This window comes from Melozone crissalis, unplaced genomic scaffold (genome assembly GCF_028551555.1).
Source record: "Melozone crissalis strain CALT ecotype California unplaced genomic scaffold, PUWL_Pcris_2 ptg000013l_1, whole genome shotgun sequence".
NCBI lineage: Eukaryota > Metazoa > Chordata > Aves > Passeriformes > Passerellidae > Melozone > Melozone crissalis.
The window spans coordinates 55,368,891-55,382,469 of record NW_026535791.1 but is presented as its reverse complement, the minus strand read 5'-3'; the positions used below and the strand labels follow the sequence as shown (position 1 = coordinate 55,382,469).

Below are 13,579 nucleotides of genomic sequence, written 5' to 3'. Positions count from 1 at the left end.
CATCGTGCTTCTGATTTTATTTACAGAGATGGGTTGGATCACTAAAACTGAGATTTGGGTTAGGGTGTGGATTTATATCCCTGCTCTTCCCTGTAAAGACTGGGACTGCTTGTGTCTGGATTCATCTTTTCAATTAATTTGAGGTAACTAAAGGGTGCTGTGGAGGATGGGGCTAAAGAGAAACACAATTAAAATGTAATGCTTCCACTTTGGTATCTGCATCCTTATTTATTTTAAACCATCTTCAATGCTCTGATGAGTTTAAGTCTTCCTGCATCACACACTGTGCAAGCAGAACTATGTGAGTGAACTGCTGCCAATGGCTCTGAGCGAGCATGGGGCATGGTTCAGATTACACTGTGGTTTCTTGTTCAGATCTGATCTCCTTTCTAGGAGAGGCTGAGAAAGGCAGCTCTAGGGGATTTACTTCCAGCAGCAGCAGTAGCAGCAGCACATGATCCATCAATCGCGTGATTCTCACCACCGAGGACTAATGGGGAGGGTGAAGAAAAAGTGAATGCTGCCTTGGGGAAGCAACAGCATTTTCTTCTGCTCCTGGGGCCCCTCCACCAGTCAGACGTTTCATGGCTTCTCCAAGGTTAGAAACCTACTGCTGCCCAAACAGGGATGCAGCCACACAGCTGGTGATGCACTTCCAGCCTGAAGTCTTCTGTGGAGTCTGCATTGGCAGTGCCTCCATCAGCCTGCTACTGACCATCCTGCAGCTCCTGCCAAAGAAGGGACAGAGCCCACGGAAGATGCCCAAAGCCTCCTCCTCCTCCACCATCCTTCTCCTTATCTCCATTTGTGATATCCTCGGGGGTGTAGGTAAGTGCCAGCTTGCTGTCCTTGCCATGGCTGTAACAGGTTCTTTTTGCTCTGAGGTACCACAGACCTCAGAAGCTGGTGAGTGGACAGCAGAGATTTCTGAGGGAAGCTGTTTGTGTCCACAGGAAGATTTGGACTAAGTGAGATCAGGAAATTATGGCTCCTTGGGGAGAAGGTTCTTGTTTAATAGTTATGCTGTGGAAGGGAAAGCTCCTGACAAATCTACACCAAAATCTCTGCTTTAAAACAAATTAAAATCTAGAATGGCAACTGCTTCTCAGAGTAAGGCATAAAAGTGGAGATGAGGCTGCACGTTGGAAAATAAATCTGACATCAAACATTTAGCCAATCCATAGGATGGCATTTGAAAACCACTGTCCTCTATGTCCTCAAATCCTTGTGGACCAAGTGTGCCTCTTGCTCATGTGCCAGCTGCTTCTCTGGGCACATCACATTGACAGAAAATGAGTTTGACTTGCAGCTGCACATAGACCATGCTGGGCAAAGGCTTTTGAAATGTGAGTAAAGCTACCTTATCAAGGACAACCTGCTGCCCAGACCCTGGTGGATAGTCTGGAGGAATAAACCAGTGGAGACTAAAACAGAATGCATGAGTCAAAATAAAGGTAGTATGTGTTGAGCTGTCCCATCAGTCATTTGGTAATTTTTCCCATCAATCATTTATTGTCAAATTTGGTATAAATTATCATGACACATCCTATGAAAATACAGGACAAGTTTGTTTCTACAGTAGCATTTCCCACCTCTCATTAGGTAATAGAAGTAGCAGTGTTTTGTCTCACTGCTGGGGGCTGTGTGTGAGTCTGTGTGTCTGTGTGTCTGTGTGTCTGTGTGTCTGGGTGTTTCACTTCTCTTCCCCTTTCACACCCAGCCAGGTTGTCTCACAGTACCTAATAAGTACCAATACTAAACCAAAGATTATAAAGGAAGTAAAGAAAGAGATATGGAAAATACATATGGATAGCCATGCACCTGGAAAAGGTCCTTTCAGTCAGATGAAGCCAACAATAGACAAAGTTATTTTTCTCTCTTCCTCTTTCACTGGCAAACTCAAACCAGTTATCCATTGTTGTTTTTGTATTAGACTCACTTCAGTGGGTGAGTCTAATACAGTTCATTCTTGGTGGGAAACCAGGTCAATTTGTTCTGTTTCCTGTTGGTGCTTTATTTCAAGCAAACGCAGAAAACCTCACTAACAAACTCTAAGTTCATTTTTTAAAAGAGCCTTGTTGTTACCTAATTCAGAAGTGCTGCTTTTTCTCAGTCCTGTGACAGAGGAAAAGAGCTGCTTGTAAAATGAAGGCAGAGAAAAATGAAAAATAACTCTTTTTCTGCAGTGGGGGGGAGGGGTTTATAGAGAAGTGAATATCAGTGTATTAATATATGCTGGTAAACAGTTATTTAGTGTTTATGTTGAATGCTACCCAGTTTATGTTAGGGAAGCATGTGACACCATCTCTAAGTGAGATCCTAATCTCTGTAACTTTTAAGTTCCAGCAGCTTCCAGCTCTTGGGGCTACTTTCCCTGGATGATCCCACTGACATTTAAATAGCACAGTTGTCCCTGCTGTGCTCCTCTGCAGCCGTCGCCTTCCTGTAGACGCACAAAATCTGGGCTGCGATGTGAAATATGTGGCCAGGGAAAAGCATGTGACTCAAATCACACCAGCAGATTCAAAGCATTAATACATTTCTTTTTTTTAGGTATAATCTTCAGGTCAAGTGTATGGCTGGGCTTCCCAGGCTTCATAGCCAACATTTCTGTGTTGAACGGGACTGACGTGTGGCCTTCCACTTTCTGCGTGGGGAGCGCGGTAGGTACCCAGATCATCCCCCCGTTCCTCTGCTCCCAATTAAGGGTCCTTCCACAGGGGGAATCTGAAAGGAAAACTGCTTGCTGTGTCCAAAAGGAAATGTGGCTGTGAGTCAGAGCCTGGATATGACGGTTTCAGCCTCTGCCACACCCCTGCAAGTGCATTCATGCCTCCCTCTGCGAGCCTGGGTCAGGCAGGCAGGTGCTGATGGGGCTGTACGGTGGGCAGGGATGTAGGGCAGCTGGGTCACGCTGATCCCACCAGTTCTGAGGTGTTCGCAACTCCAGGAGTGCCAGGGGAGTGGAGTACATCAAAGTCAGGAGCGTGGAACCAAAAGGATACAAGCAGCCCCAAAAGGCTGTGAAGCATTGTTGGGTTTGTGCTGGCACAGCACCACCAATGCCACAGTGGCTCCGTTGCACTGGCAGCACCAGGTGTTCTGTCTGTCTCCTCTGTCAGAAACTGCAGCCTGTGTGGTGCAGCAAGGACCTCCTGAAACCAGCAACTTGGGTAGCTCAAATTAGCTTTTGTGGCAGGAGAGTCTGTGTTTTAGACAGCAGGAGAAATATACTCATAGCCACAAACCTGCTGGCAGAAGGTCTGTCCCTGCCATGTGGGATTGCAGCTCAGATTGCTGGGCTGCATCTCAATGACTGCATCTGCCCAAGTCTAATTAAGTATCCTCTGGATTAAAATGCAAAATAAATGCATTCCAAAAGTACACATTGAAACTCAGTTCCAAATTTTATAATAAAACCACCACAGAAATAGAATTTGAGCTTACTATACAAGAATAAAGGTCACAATTTTTACCAAAACATTGACAATGACAAGTGAGACAGATCATCACTCCACACAGATGCAATAGGAATGTGGGATTTCATATGAATTAATGCATGAGCAATAGCAGTATTAGCTTTGCAATTCAAAGCTTACCATGTAGAAGGGGATAGGTTGCATGTAAAGAAAATTCTTCAGCTCCAGTAGTTTTAAAAGAAAGCAATGTGTGCCAAATTGAACTCACTGTGCTTTATATTCCTATATAAAAGCAGCTTCAAACAGGATAGTTTTGTGCCATGGACACAAATATAAATTGTATACATCAATTCTCAATTCTATCACATATCTTTAAATTTTGCTTATTAGATGCAAATGCTGTTGTTTTTTCATTGAGAAAGAACCAACAATCTCAATATCATGCAGCAAGAATGTCCTACTAAAAACCCATTCCTCCTCATGTTTCACTTTCTTGCCCATAACACATAAAAACGTATTTTTAAACATGACAGAGTACTGTATGCAGACTGTTTTTCATTTGAATTTCAGGTTAGATGGTGAGCAGTATAGTGGTCTACCACAATTTTTATTTTCCCTTACTTGTGCTCCAGGAAAATGCTGTAATTTGAGTCATTTTAAATTTAGATTCAACTATATTGGAATGAAAAATAACCCTTCTTCCACTCATTTCCCCTAACATATTCTCATGTGAGTTAATAAAATGCTTCCAATTCTATTTTATTTTTCTTTTAGTGCTATTGTTTTATTTCTCTTAACCACAAGCCTATACAAACTGCAAATAGTGAAACTTTCAGATATCTCCCTTGAATGGTTTGCAGAGGGGTACCCTTTCAGCAAGCTAAAAAGTAAGGTATCATATGAAGCTTTAGGGTTTAAGTGCATCTGATTTATATTATTTTTGGAGACAGTTTTGTCTGTGTTGGATTTTCTGAAAACTGCAGTTTATTTTTGTATATGTGTGTTTATGGGTAGTAAATTGTGCATTTTCCAAGTGCAGCAAATCTGTACATGTGATGATGAAGTTACATGCTGAGTGCTGTGGGTAAAGTGCATTAGAAGGAAGACTGGGATCTTATTTTCTGCCTCCTGTGCACTAGGAAAATATCATGATGTTTGAATTGAATACTGAATAATTCATGCCACAAATTGCTAGAGGTAGGGTCTACACCCATGGTGAAAGGAAATATTTCCCAGCTTGATTTGCCTTTTGGAGGAAGGAGTGCTAGATCTCTATTCATCAACGTTTGGCTTAGTAACAAGTATGTTGATTTCCAGATGTAAAACGATGCTACTATGGAGCTGTGATAAAGGATATTCAGATAAGAACTGAGAGACAGCTTGGAGGGAAGATAGCATGAATATTAAAACACTCCCAGACTATTACAAAGAGCCAGCTCCTATGGGGAAGAAATGTGGAATTTATATACACTGGCAAAGAAAGGTCACTTTTCCTATATAAGCTCATGGGAAAAATGCATGGGGTCAACTCAAGAACGCTGTGGAATTTGGCTTGACTTGAACCTGTTTGCTTTGGATTTTTATTGAAGAAATCACGCAGGGAGTTCAGTAGGTGTATTCTTCCAGAGCGTGAGTGATTTTCTCATTAATGAGTTTTTCTCTTGATAACCATCTTGTGCATGGAGAAAACACCCAGCACATGCAGAGCCCACAAATGCATAGGCACACTGTGGTTATGACTGACCTCAGTTATATTTTTGTGCCTCAGCTACTGAGAAACAACTGCAATTTTAACCTAAAATTAAAGCATCCTAGCTATAAATTTCTTTGGGCTTCACTTACCATGTTCAGGTTAGGAATAGAGAGGTAAATCAAGGTTTTCTAAATCAGAAAATGAGCTGTGAAAGCAAATGCTGTTCAATTTACCTACAACTTGACCCATAAGCTATAACAATGCTGTTCCTGTGACTTTCAGTAAGATTTCATACTCCATAATCTCATCTGTAAAATGCACACATTTGAAGAACAAATCAGCAGGCCAAGGTTTGAATCCCTTCCCTGCCCCAGTGGTACTGGAGAAGCAGCTGTGACATTTGGCACTTCTTTCCCCTCTAGATGTGGATCCAGCTGTTATATAGTGCTGGCTTCTGGTGGTTGTTTTGCTATGCTGTTGATTCTTACTTGGTGGTGAGAAGATCAGCTGGACTGAGGTACCAGAGTTAAAGCTCTGAATTTGTTTTTTTCCCCCCAACACTGTATGTCTCTGTTTGCAGCTGCCTAAGAGTATAAGTGAGTCTTGTACAATCATCTGATGCTCATATAGCTACCAGGTAATGATAGGGATGTGTGGTGTTCTGAGTGCTTAAATTGCCAGGGCAATACTGACTTATGTCCAACTTCAATTTAAACGTAACTGAATTCATTTAACCTTTGGAAAAAAATGGAGCAAATTGTAGTCTATAAACTTTATGGCAATGAGATGAATATTTTTGTCCCTACCCTGCATCTGAAATTGATTTTTGCAGCAAAAAATAGTGTTATACAGAAAATGAAAATTTGGAGGGGGGAAGTGCTGAACTTCATGCAGTTAATTTCATATAGTTAATTCTGGTTTTTTCTTTTTCTCTGATATTTTTTATTTTATTCATTTCTCAGTGAGTGTGATCATTATTGCCCTTCTGATCACACTTTTAAAATCCCTCAAAAGAAAAATATGTATTTATCATATATTTTTCTGCAATGCCTGTGAAAGAAGAGCCTAAACCCTTTGGAAAGTACCATGCTTTAATGCCAGACAGGAAAAAAACCAAAGAAATTTCTAAGTTGGTTTTTAGAAGAGCAAGATAACCTTCAGTTGCTGCTGATAAAAGTGGAATTATGTGACTCTGTTCCCAGATGATACAGAGCAGTCAGATACTAAGGATATGGTTCTTCTGCAGGTGTAACCAAAATGAGGCTTTTTGAGTTAACATTACAAAATCAAGTTTATCCTAAACAGTCTAAAGCCCCATAGTTCTGATCAAACAGCTGGGACCTGCCTCCTTCCCCCATCCCTGTTAACCAAAAAAATCATGTGTATTTGGGCTTGATTGTGAGATCAGAGTAAACAGCAAAAGTTTCTACAAACACAGATCTGAGTCTCCCTAAGATGGGAGGGATATCCAGCTCTGAAAGTTAAACATTTTCTACAAATCACAAAAGGATGGTTTATTTGACTGTTCATCTCCATTCTTAAATTTTAATCAGCTACTTTGTTCTCTGCAGGAGAAATGAAAGATGCAGGGGTTCCTTCTCAATAATAAGGGCAGGGCAGAAGTCTCTTGTTCCCTCCACCCTGCAGGCAGGAGGGGACAGGACTTCCATGTGCAACCCTGAATAACTGCTTTGGCTCACTCTTTTTCTGAAGCACTGCCCCCACCCACCTGCTTTCCTGAGTTTAATGTATTGCCAGTGTTGTTCTGCACAATTTCCTGCCTGTAAAGCTCTTTTTCAGTGAGGGTCCTGTTTTTACCTTGCAATGTGGGCAGTGTGATGCTGGATGTCTCTAACTGTGCCTGTGGTGTTTGGTGCTTGCAGTACAATTGTGCTGTACCACATGATGACCTGGGGCCTGGCAGTGATGCTCTGTGTGGAGGGGATTGCTCTGCTTTACTACCCCTCTCTCTCCAGGTAAGCAGGCTCTGGAAACACTGAAATCAGGGCACTCTCTGCTCATTTGGGTGTCTTTTGGTCAGCTTTAGAGGCAGATATTAAAAAGTTGAGCATTTTCTTCTTTGCCAAGGATGTCCCACTGATTATTTTCAGTGATTATGTTTGAAATACCTGCCTGGGCTTCATGGGGCCCTGAAGAACTATGCGAGGCAATCCAGGCACTTGGGCTTGCTGTGACACAGCTTCTGTGAACCACCCTTCTCCCACTCCTGGCTTTAGCTTTCCTTTCAATTTGAGAAAAACCCACTGAGAGTGCATGCTTAAAATCAACTTTATGTGCCATGTCAACTGGTGGTAAAGGTCCAGAAATTAAATTTTTTGCATCTGTTTCCTTCATTCTTCTTTTTTTTTTCTAAGTTAAAGCTGACATAGATAAAATAGGCAGAAAAGTGAGCTGCGGGGGAAAACAATGCATAATCTTTTAATGATTTCTTCTCAGCTGTGAAAATGGCTTGGAACATGCAATCCCACATTACATCACAACCTATGCCCCACTCCTGCTAGTGCTTGTGGCCAACCCAATCCTGTTTAGGAGGACAGTATCAGCAGGTATGTTCCTAATGGCCAGCAGCAACCAGTCTGTGTTATTTGGCAACACAGTACTGTAGAAATCATGGCTTTGTACTCAGGGATGTGTGACAGCTCCTTGGTAAATCATAGAGACACAGCAAAGGCTGGGAAGCAGTTGCCTGTGGAAATGAAAACACCATTTTTATGGGGAATTTGCCCTAGAGACAAATTCTGGTGACACAAAATCTCTTCTGTTATTAACCTCTAACTGCAGGTGGGCAAACATGTTTCCATGTTACTTGATTTAAAGCTTTTGAGGCAATGTACCCTGGATGCTTAACTCTACTGGAGTTTTGGTACCAGCCTCAACTTTGGAATGCAATTTATTCTAGCTGGTGAGATCAGAGAGTTGGTTTAACTTCTTGGCAGCCCTAGAGCAAAAAATGTAATAAAATGTGATCAGAATTTTGTCACTTCTGAGATTATGAAACAGATGGGAATTGTACACAACTCAGATGGGAATTGTACACAACTCAGATGGGATCTTGACCTTCCAGTTCAATTTATTATCCAGTGCTTGGAAGAAGTGAGACTGAAAAAAGTCACAGATTCAACGCATTCTTTGCATGTAATATGATCATGCCTGGATGTTTGCAGTACCTGATTTAATCTATGCATTGATGATATAAAAAAGCAGGGGAAAATAAAGTATTCTCAGTTCAATCTTTATCCCATTCATTCTCTGTCCCTCAGCTATACTCATTTTCAAAGAAGCAGTTGTTCTTTTAAGAAGTCGTTCCCATAAAAAGTTGTTCCTTGTATATTTGTGTTTGCATTTTTATATTCCTTGTGATATCTGAACAACATGAAGTGTAATTTTTTGCTGACAATCCATCTTCCTGTTTTAGAGGTGTAGCTAATGCTGTATCAATGACACAATGAAAAACAATGTGCATAATAGGATAGAAGATTCTGTTCAAACATCACATTATAAGCATATAATTATGTCACACATTATATAGAAGGTACATGGTACCTTTTGTTATGAAATAGAATTATGTTGGTCATACTATTTCATATTTTCAGTGGGATTAAGAGAAAAAAAATAGTGAGATATCTTTCATTTTAGGAATCCAGCTGTGTGTAATTATTTTCCTAAATATTAGGCAATATTTCCTTGAAAATGGTCCTTCCAGTTTCTGAACAGCTGCTGGGGACAAATCCATCTATTCATTTGCTCCCTCTTTAAGGCTTCTATCTTCTGGATTTTTGTGCCTAAACTAACAAGATGAGCATACATTAACAAACATAATTGTATAATTTTCAGTTGCCTCCTTACTGAAAGGGAGACAAGGAATTTACACAGAGAATGAAAGACGTCTGGGGACAGAGATCCAGATGCGCTTCTTCAAAATTATGCTGGTATTTGTCATTTGGTAAGAGGTGCATTATTTTCCTTTAAAGTGCCTTTTTCCCAGAGGGAGAGAGTCAGGGACAGGAGTAAAGACTGATGGGTTGCTTCATTTGTTTGTCTTTGTGCTTGGAAGGGAAGGTATCTAAGGAAGAAGCAGTTCTAAACTAGCTCACAAAGGAGCTGAATCACTCCCAAGGCTGTGAGGAAATGATAAAATGTTTAACCAACAGAAAAGCAAAAGCAACAAGAAACAATAGCAAAAAATTCCCAATAGGTTGGGCATTGGCTGAAGCTGTCTGGTAGAGCAGGCTCCCAGCTCTGTGGGCTGGTAGATGGTAGCTGGCTTTCTTTAATCAACATTTCTCAGAGCCTCATGGCACCAAACACATCACTGAGGACCTACAATAAAGATGTTTCCAAGTCTGGCTTCATGGCTCTGACCATGATCATACAATACAGCCACCTCTGTGCTCAGCAGTTTTCAAGTGCCTGAAAAACACATGGATACTGACTAGAAAATGAGGAAATGCCAGAAAAGAAAACTCCATATGATTGCATGCGAAATTTCTTATTATTTATTTAATTTTAAAAATATTTTGTCTTTCCCCATGAAAATAGTACTTTGGCATAGGACAGAAAAGAGATAAGGAGGAGAAGAATGGGACAACAAGAAATGGTTCTGGAGCAGTGAAATGAGAAGGCCAAACTTAGCATTCTCTACATCCCACTTATCTTCTTTACACACAGGTGTATTAATGCATGTTACATTGCTCTAACAGGCTGAGCAGGGAGAAAGGCTGCCTCTTTTATCTTCTCTTGGCTGCTGTCTGCTGAGTGCTCTGGAAGGAAATGATTGTCTTTTTGGGGGAATAACAGTGCTCTTGGCTTGGAAGTGAAGTTTCCAATGTGAAGGGTGGGGTAGGCAGCAGAGGAGGGAGTGAAAGACAGCAGCAGGGATCCTGCAGCAAGGCTTCCTGGAAATTGCTGAAATAATAAGGAGTAGAGATTCAGCCAAGCTCCCAGGGCTGTGGAAAGAAAGAGCCCAGAGGCACCACAGAAGTGCATTGCAACCTAAGGGATGGTGGCCAGCTTGATTATCTGGGAAAAAGCATGAAAGGAAAGGCCAATTTCCCATGGACATTGTGGGGACATTTGTTTATTTCCATTCTGTCTCATTCTGGGGTTTCCTAATAAAAAAATAAATCACAGCTCTGGTTTTGGATTTTGCTCTAATAAAACATAAGCTCTGTGTAGTGTACACTCTGTGGAGTGTAAAAACTTTCTCAAAGGTTACTGGAGGGAAAGACTGAGGCAGTCTCATCTCAGAAGCACAGGGAAGATTTCCTTCCATCCCAGAAGTCAAATATGGAATGCTTTAGTGAAAGACAGCAGGTTGGGGCAAAATAGGATAGAAGAGATGCCTACAGATTTGGTAGGGGAGAGCAGGAGGTTTTACATTGCAATAAAGATATAATTGTGCAGAGAACAAATATAAAACCCCTTAGAAAGTATGACACGAATGCTGATGGTTTCATTTCTGAAGCCACAGTACAAGTAGAAAGAAATGCTTCTCTCACTGTTTAGATGTCATAGGAACTTGCAGCCATTTGCTATAATCTCTATTGAAACACACTCAGTTTCTTTCAATGAATGAGGCTTGATTATATCATCCTTATTTGGAGACAGATATTATTAAATTGAATAATAAAAATAAAATTAATTAAATAATTTTAAAAATTAAATAATTAAAATAAACAATTAAAAATAATTGTTAACATTTTCAAGGATTTAAAGGTCAACTTTTGTGTATTTTTGGTGTTTTTAATGGACATCCTGGAAGTCTTTAATCTAATCCTTAAATTCTAACTCCAGCTGGAAATCCTGCAGCCTTTAACAACAACAATATGTGATGGGTTATATATTTGAGTTCCTTGTCTGTGAGCACAACTCTTCTAAGGCACAAGTGATAGAAATCAGCATGCATGATATTCCCATCATGGGTCACACTTCCTTCTCATCTCAATTTTATTCTGCAATTTACTGTTCTGCAGCAAGTTAAAATAATCAGTTTTCTTAAAATATTGATTTATATTGTCTAGGCCTGGGTGAGTAGGTAGGTCCAGTCCTTGATTGTGATCTCATAGACCTACAGGTCCCTTCAGATTGAGATTTAGCAAGGAATCCAACTATCTTGGACTTGATCATCCTAGAGGTCTTTTCTGCCCTTAATGATTCTATGATTTAAAAAAAATCTCACTGTCCTTAGAGTGATTTTAATTTCTATAATTTGAAGGTGAAGCATATTTTACATGCCCATCCATATGTAACTGTCCTTTTCTTCTTTGCTCCTGCCACAGCTGGTCATCCAACATCATCAACGAGACCCTTCTGTTCTACCTCGAAATGCAGCCAGACATCAATGAAATGCCCCTGAAAAACATCAGGAGTGCTGCACTGATCACCTGGATCATCATGGTGGGTCAGCTGGGACATCACCTGGGCTTAGAAATCACTGCTGTGAGACTGGTGGAACAACACCTGTGTAGTGTGGGGTTTATGATTTTGAGGGATATAAACACTCTGAAAATCAAGGAAGAAAAGCAGAAAGTAAGAGAAAGGAATGAACAGTCAATGGGAGGGTTTTTCACATGTAAACTTTGCCCTAAAAATGTCCTAGAGGCCAACTTTTTACTGGAGCATGCTTTCTCTCTGTGAGAGATCACTACCAGTTTAAGGTCCAGAACAGATAACTACAATGATTTCTATCCTCACCTTGCTAAACTCTGCCTCAATGCAAGCTGCAAAGTTTTAGCTCACAGTTCCTGAAGGGATTCCCAATTAAATGGGCACTTCATGGAAATTCTCTGTTTGCAACTAGGGTGGTTTTTTTGTTATTATAAAGACTGATTGCATGTTATGTCATGAAATTTGGATCATTATTTGGGAAGAAATAAGTGAAAAATCTTTCAGACAAGGAACCAAAAATAGCTGTGAGATGCTGGTCTCTTACTGTAGCCTCTTTCTCCAATTAGAATATTTGACAAGGGATTTTTCAGTGGTGACAGTGCAGGTTCATTTTCCTAGAGAATTTATTCTGGAGTTGTTAAATAGATGTAAGGCCTGAGCATGATTTGTGTAATTAAACATTTGAGCAGTTTGATATTGGAGGATTAAGTGATGTAACTGATGTGATACAACCTCCTCCTCTGACAAGGAGTGAACACATTCATGTGACAGGGACCTTGCCCTTGCTCACCTGGAGAGCAAGAGGTCAAGTCTGGGGACTGACCTCTGCTTTAAAATGGCTGTAAAAAGAATTGCCTTCTTTTCCTATGAGAAAAATAGAAGCATCTAAAGCCATTAATTTGTTAAGCCTCTCATGGCACTGGGAACAGAGACAAATTTTTTGGCAATCACTTGGGATTTTCTTTTTCAGTGCCTCTCTCCATTTTTCCATCCCACTTTGATGGACATCTTCACTGGCTCAGGAATCTAAAGCAATTCCAGACAGATCAATTTCTGCTATTTTTAAAAGCTTGACTGTCTATGCTAGTGTCTCCTCTCATATATTTGACTTGGCTTGTAATGAAAAATACACATGCTTTTGTGAATAAAATAGTCCAGAGCTTGTGGGGAAAGTTAAAAACACACCAAGGGATTGACTGGCTAAACTTCATGCTAGAAAATCATTCTGTGCTTGCTACTTACTGTTATGGCCTCAGCATTTTGGAAAACAGGTTGTGGTATTTTTCTCTTATTTGTTTGTGCCTGTGATGACTGAATTTTTATTTGAGTGCAAATAGTGTATTTTAAAGTCAGCAATCATTCAGTGAAAGGGAAGCTTTTAATGCATGCAAATCATTTTGCTAGAGTTGAGGATGAAGCCTTCCTTGCTGGTGTAACTCGTGGTGCCCTTCTCTTTCCCAGGGGGTTCTTAATCCCATGCAGGGCTTTCTCTTCACATTGGCTTTCTATGGCTGGACAGGATGGAGAGTGGACCTGAAATGGAGAAAGAGAGAAATACCCTGGGAATCTATGTCCTCATCAACTGTGGGGGAAAATGCCTATCCCTCCCCAGTGAACTACCAAAGCAACATCCACGACTCCAAGAAGATCTCGACCACTGACAGCCAGCAGACGGACGAGGCCATCAGCATGTTGTCTGAAGGTAACACCAGCAGTGACGAGAGGTTAACCAGGAGCTCTCCCATCTACCAGGGCTGGTAGTTCCTGTGTGCACAGCTGGATCTAACTTTTCCTGGATCTAACTTTTCACATTGTCAATACTCACAAAACCACGTCAACATGTGAATCATTGTGTACTCTGGAATTAGGTTTGTGCTCGGTGGCTTGATGTCATTTCCTGTAATTTGTGACACTGTGTGAGAGTGTGTGAGACAGAGATATGGTCAATGTCTCCACTTCCTTCTAAAACATGTATAAAGGCTTGAACTTTTTTCAGCAGGAGTATGTCTCTGCAATGGTATTTGTTACCTATGATTGATTTTAATTCGTTTTCTTTTAA

The 13,579-nt window shown here is 40.7% G+C and overlaps 1 protein-coding gene across 1 annotated transcript; it reads left to right on the top strand.

The window, feature by feature from the left end:
* The first annotated feature begins 584 nt into the window (after window positions 1-584).
* On the top strand, window positions 585-13,475 carry GPR143 (G protein-coupled receptor 143). Its single transcript, XM_054272017.1, has 8 exons — window positions 585-828; window positions 2,554-2,663; window positions 5,535-5,629; window positions 6,996-7,088; window positions 7,570-7,679; window positions 8,968-9,076; window positions 11,412-11,529; window positions 12,982-13,475. Exons 1-8 carry the CDS (start codon window positions 585-587, stop codon window positions 13,279-13,281), a joined length of 1,179 nt encoding a protein of 392 aa, XP_054127992.1. The 3' UTR covers window positions 13,282-13,475.
* The last annotated feature ends 104 nt before the right edge of the window (window positions 13,476-13,579 follow it).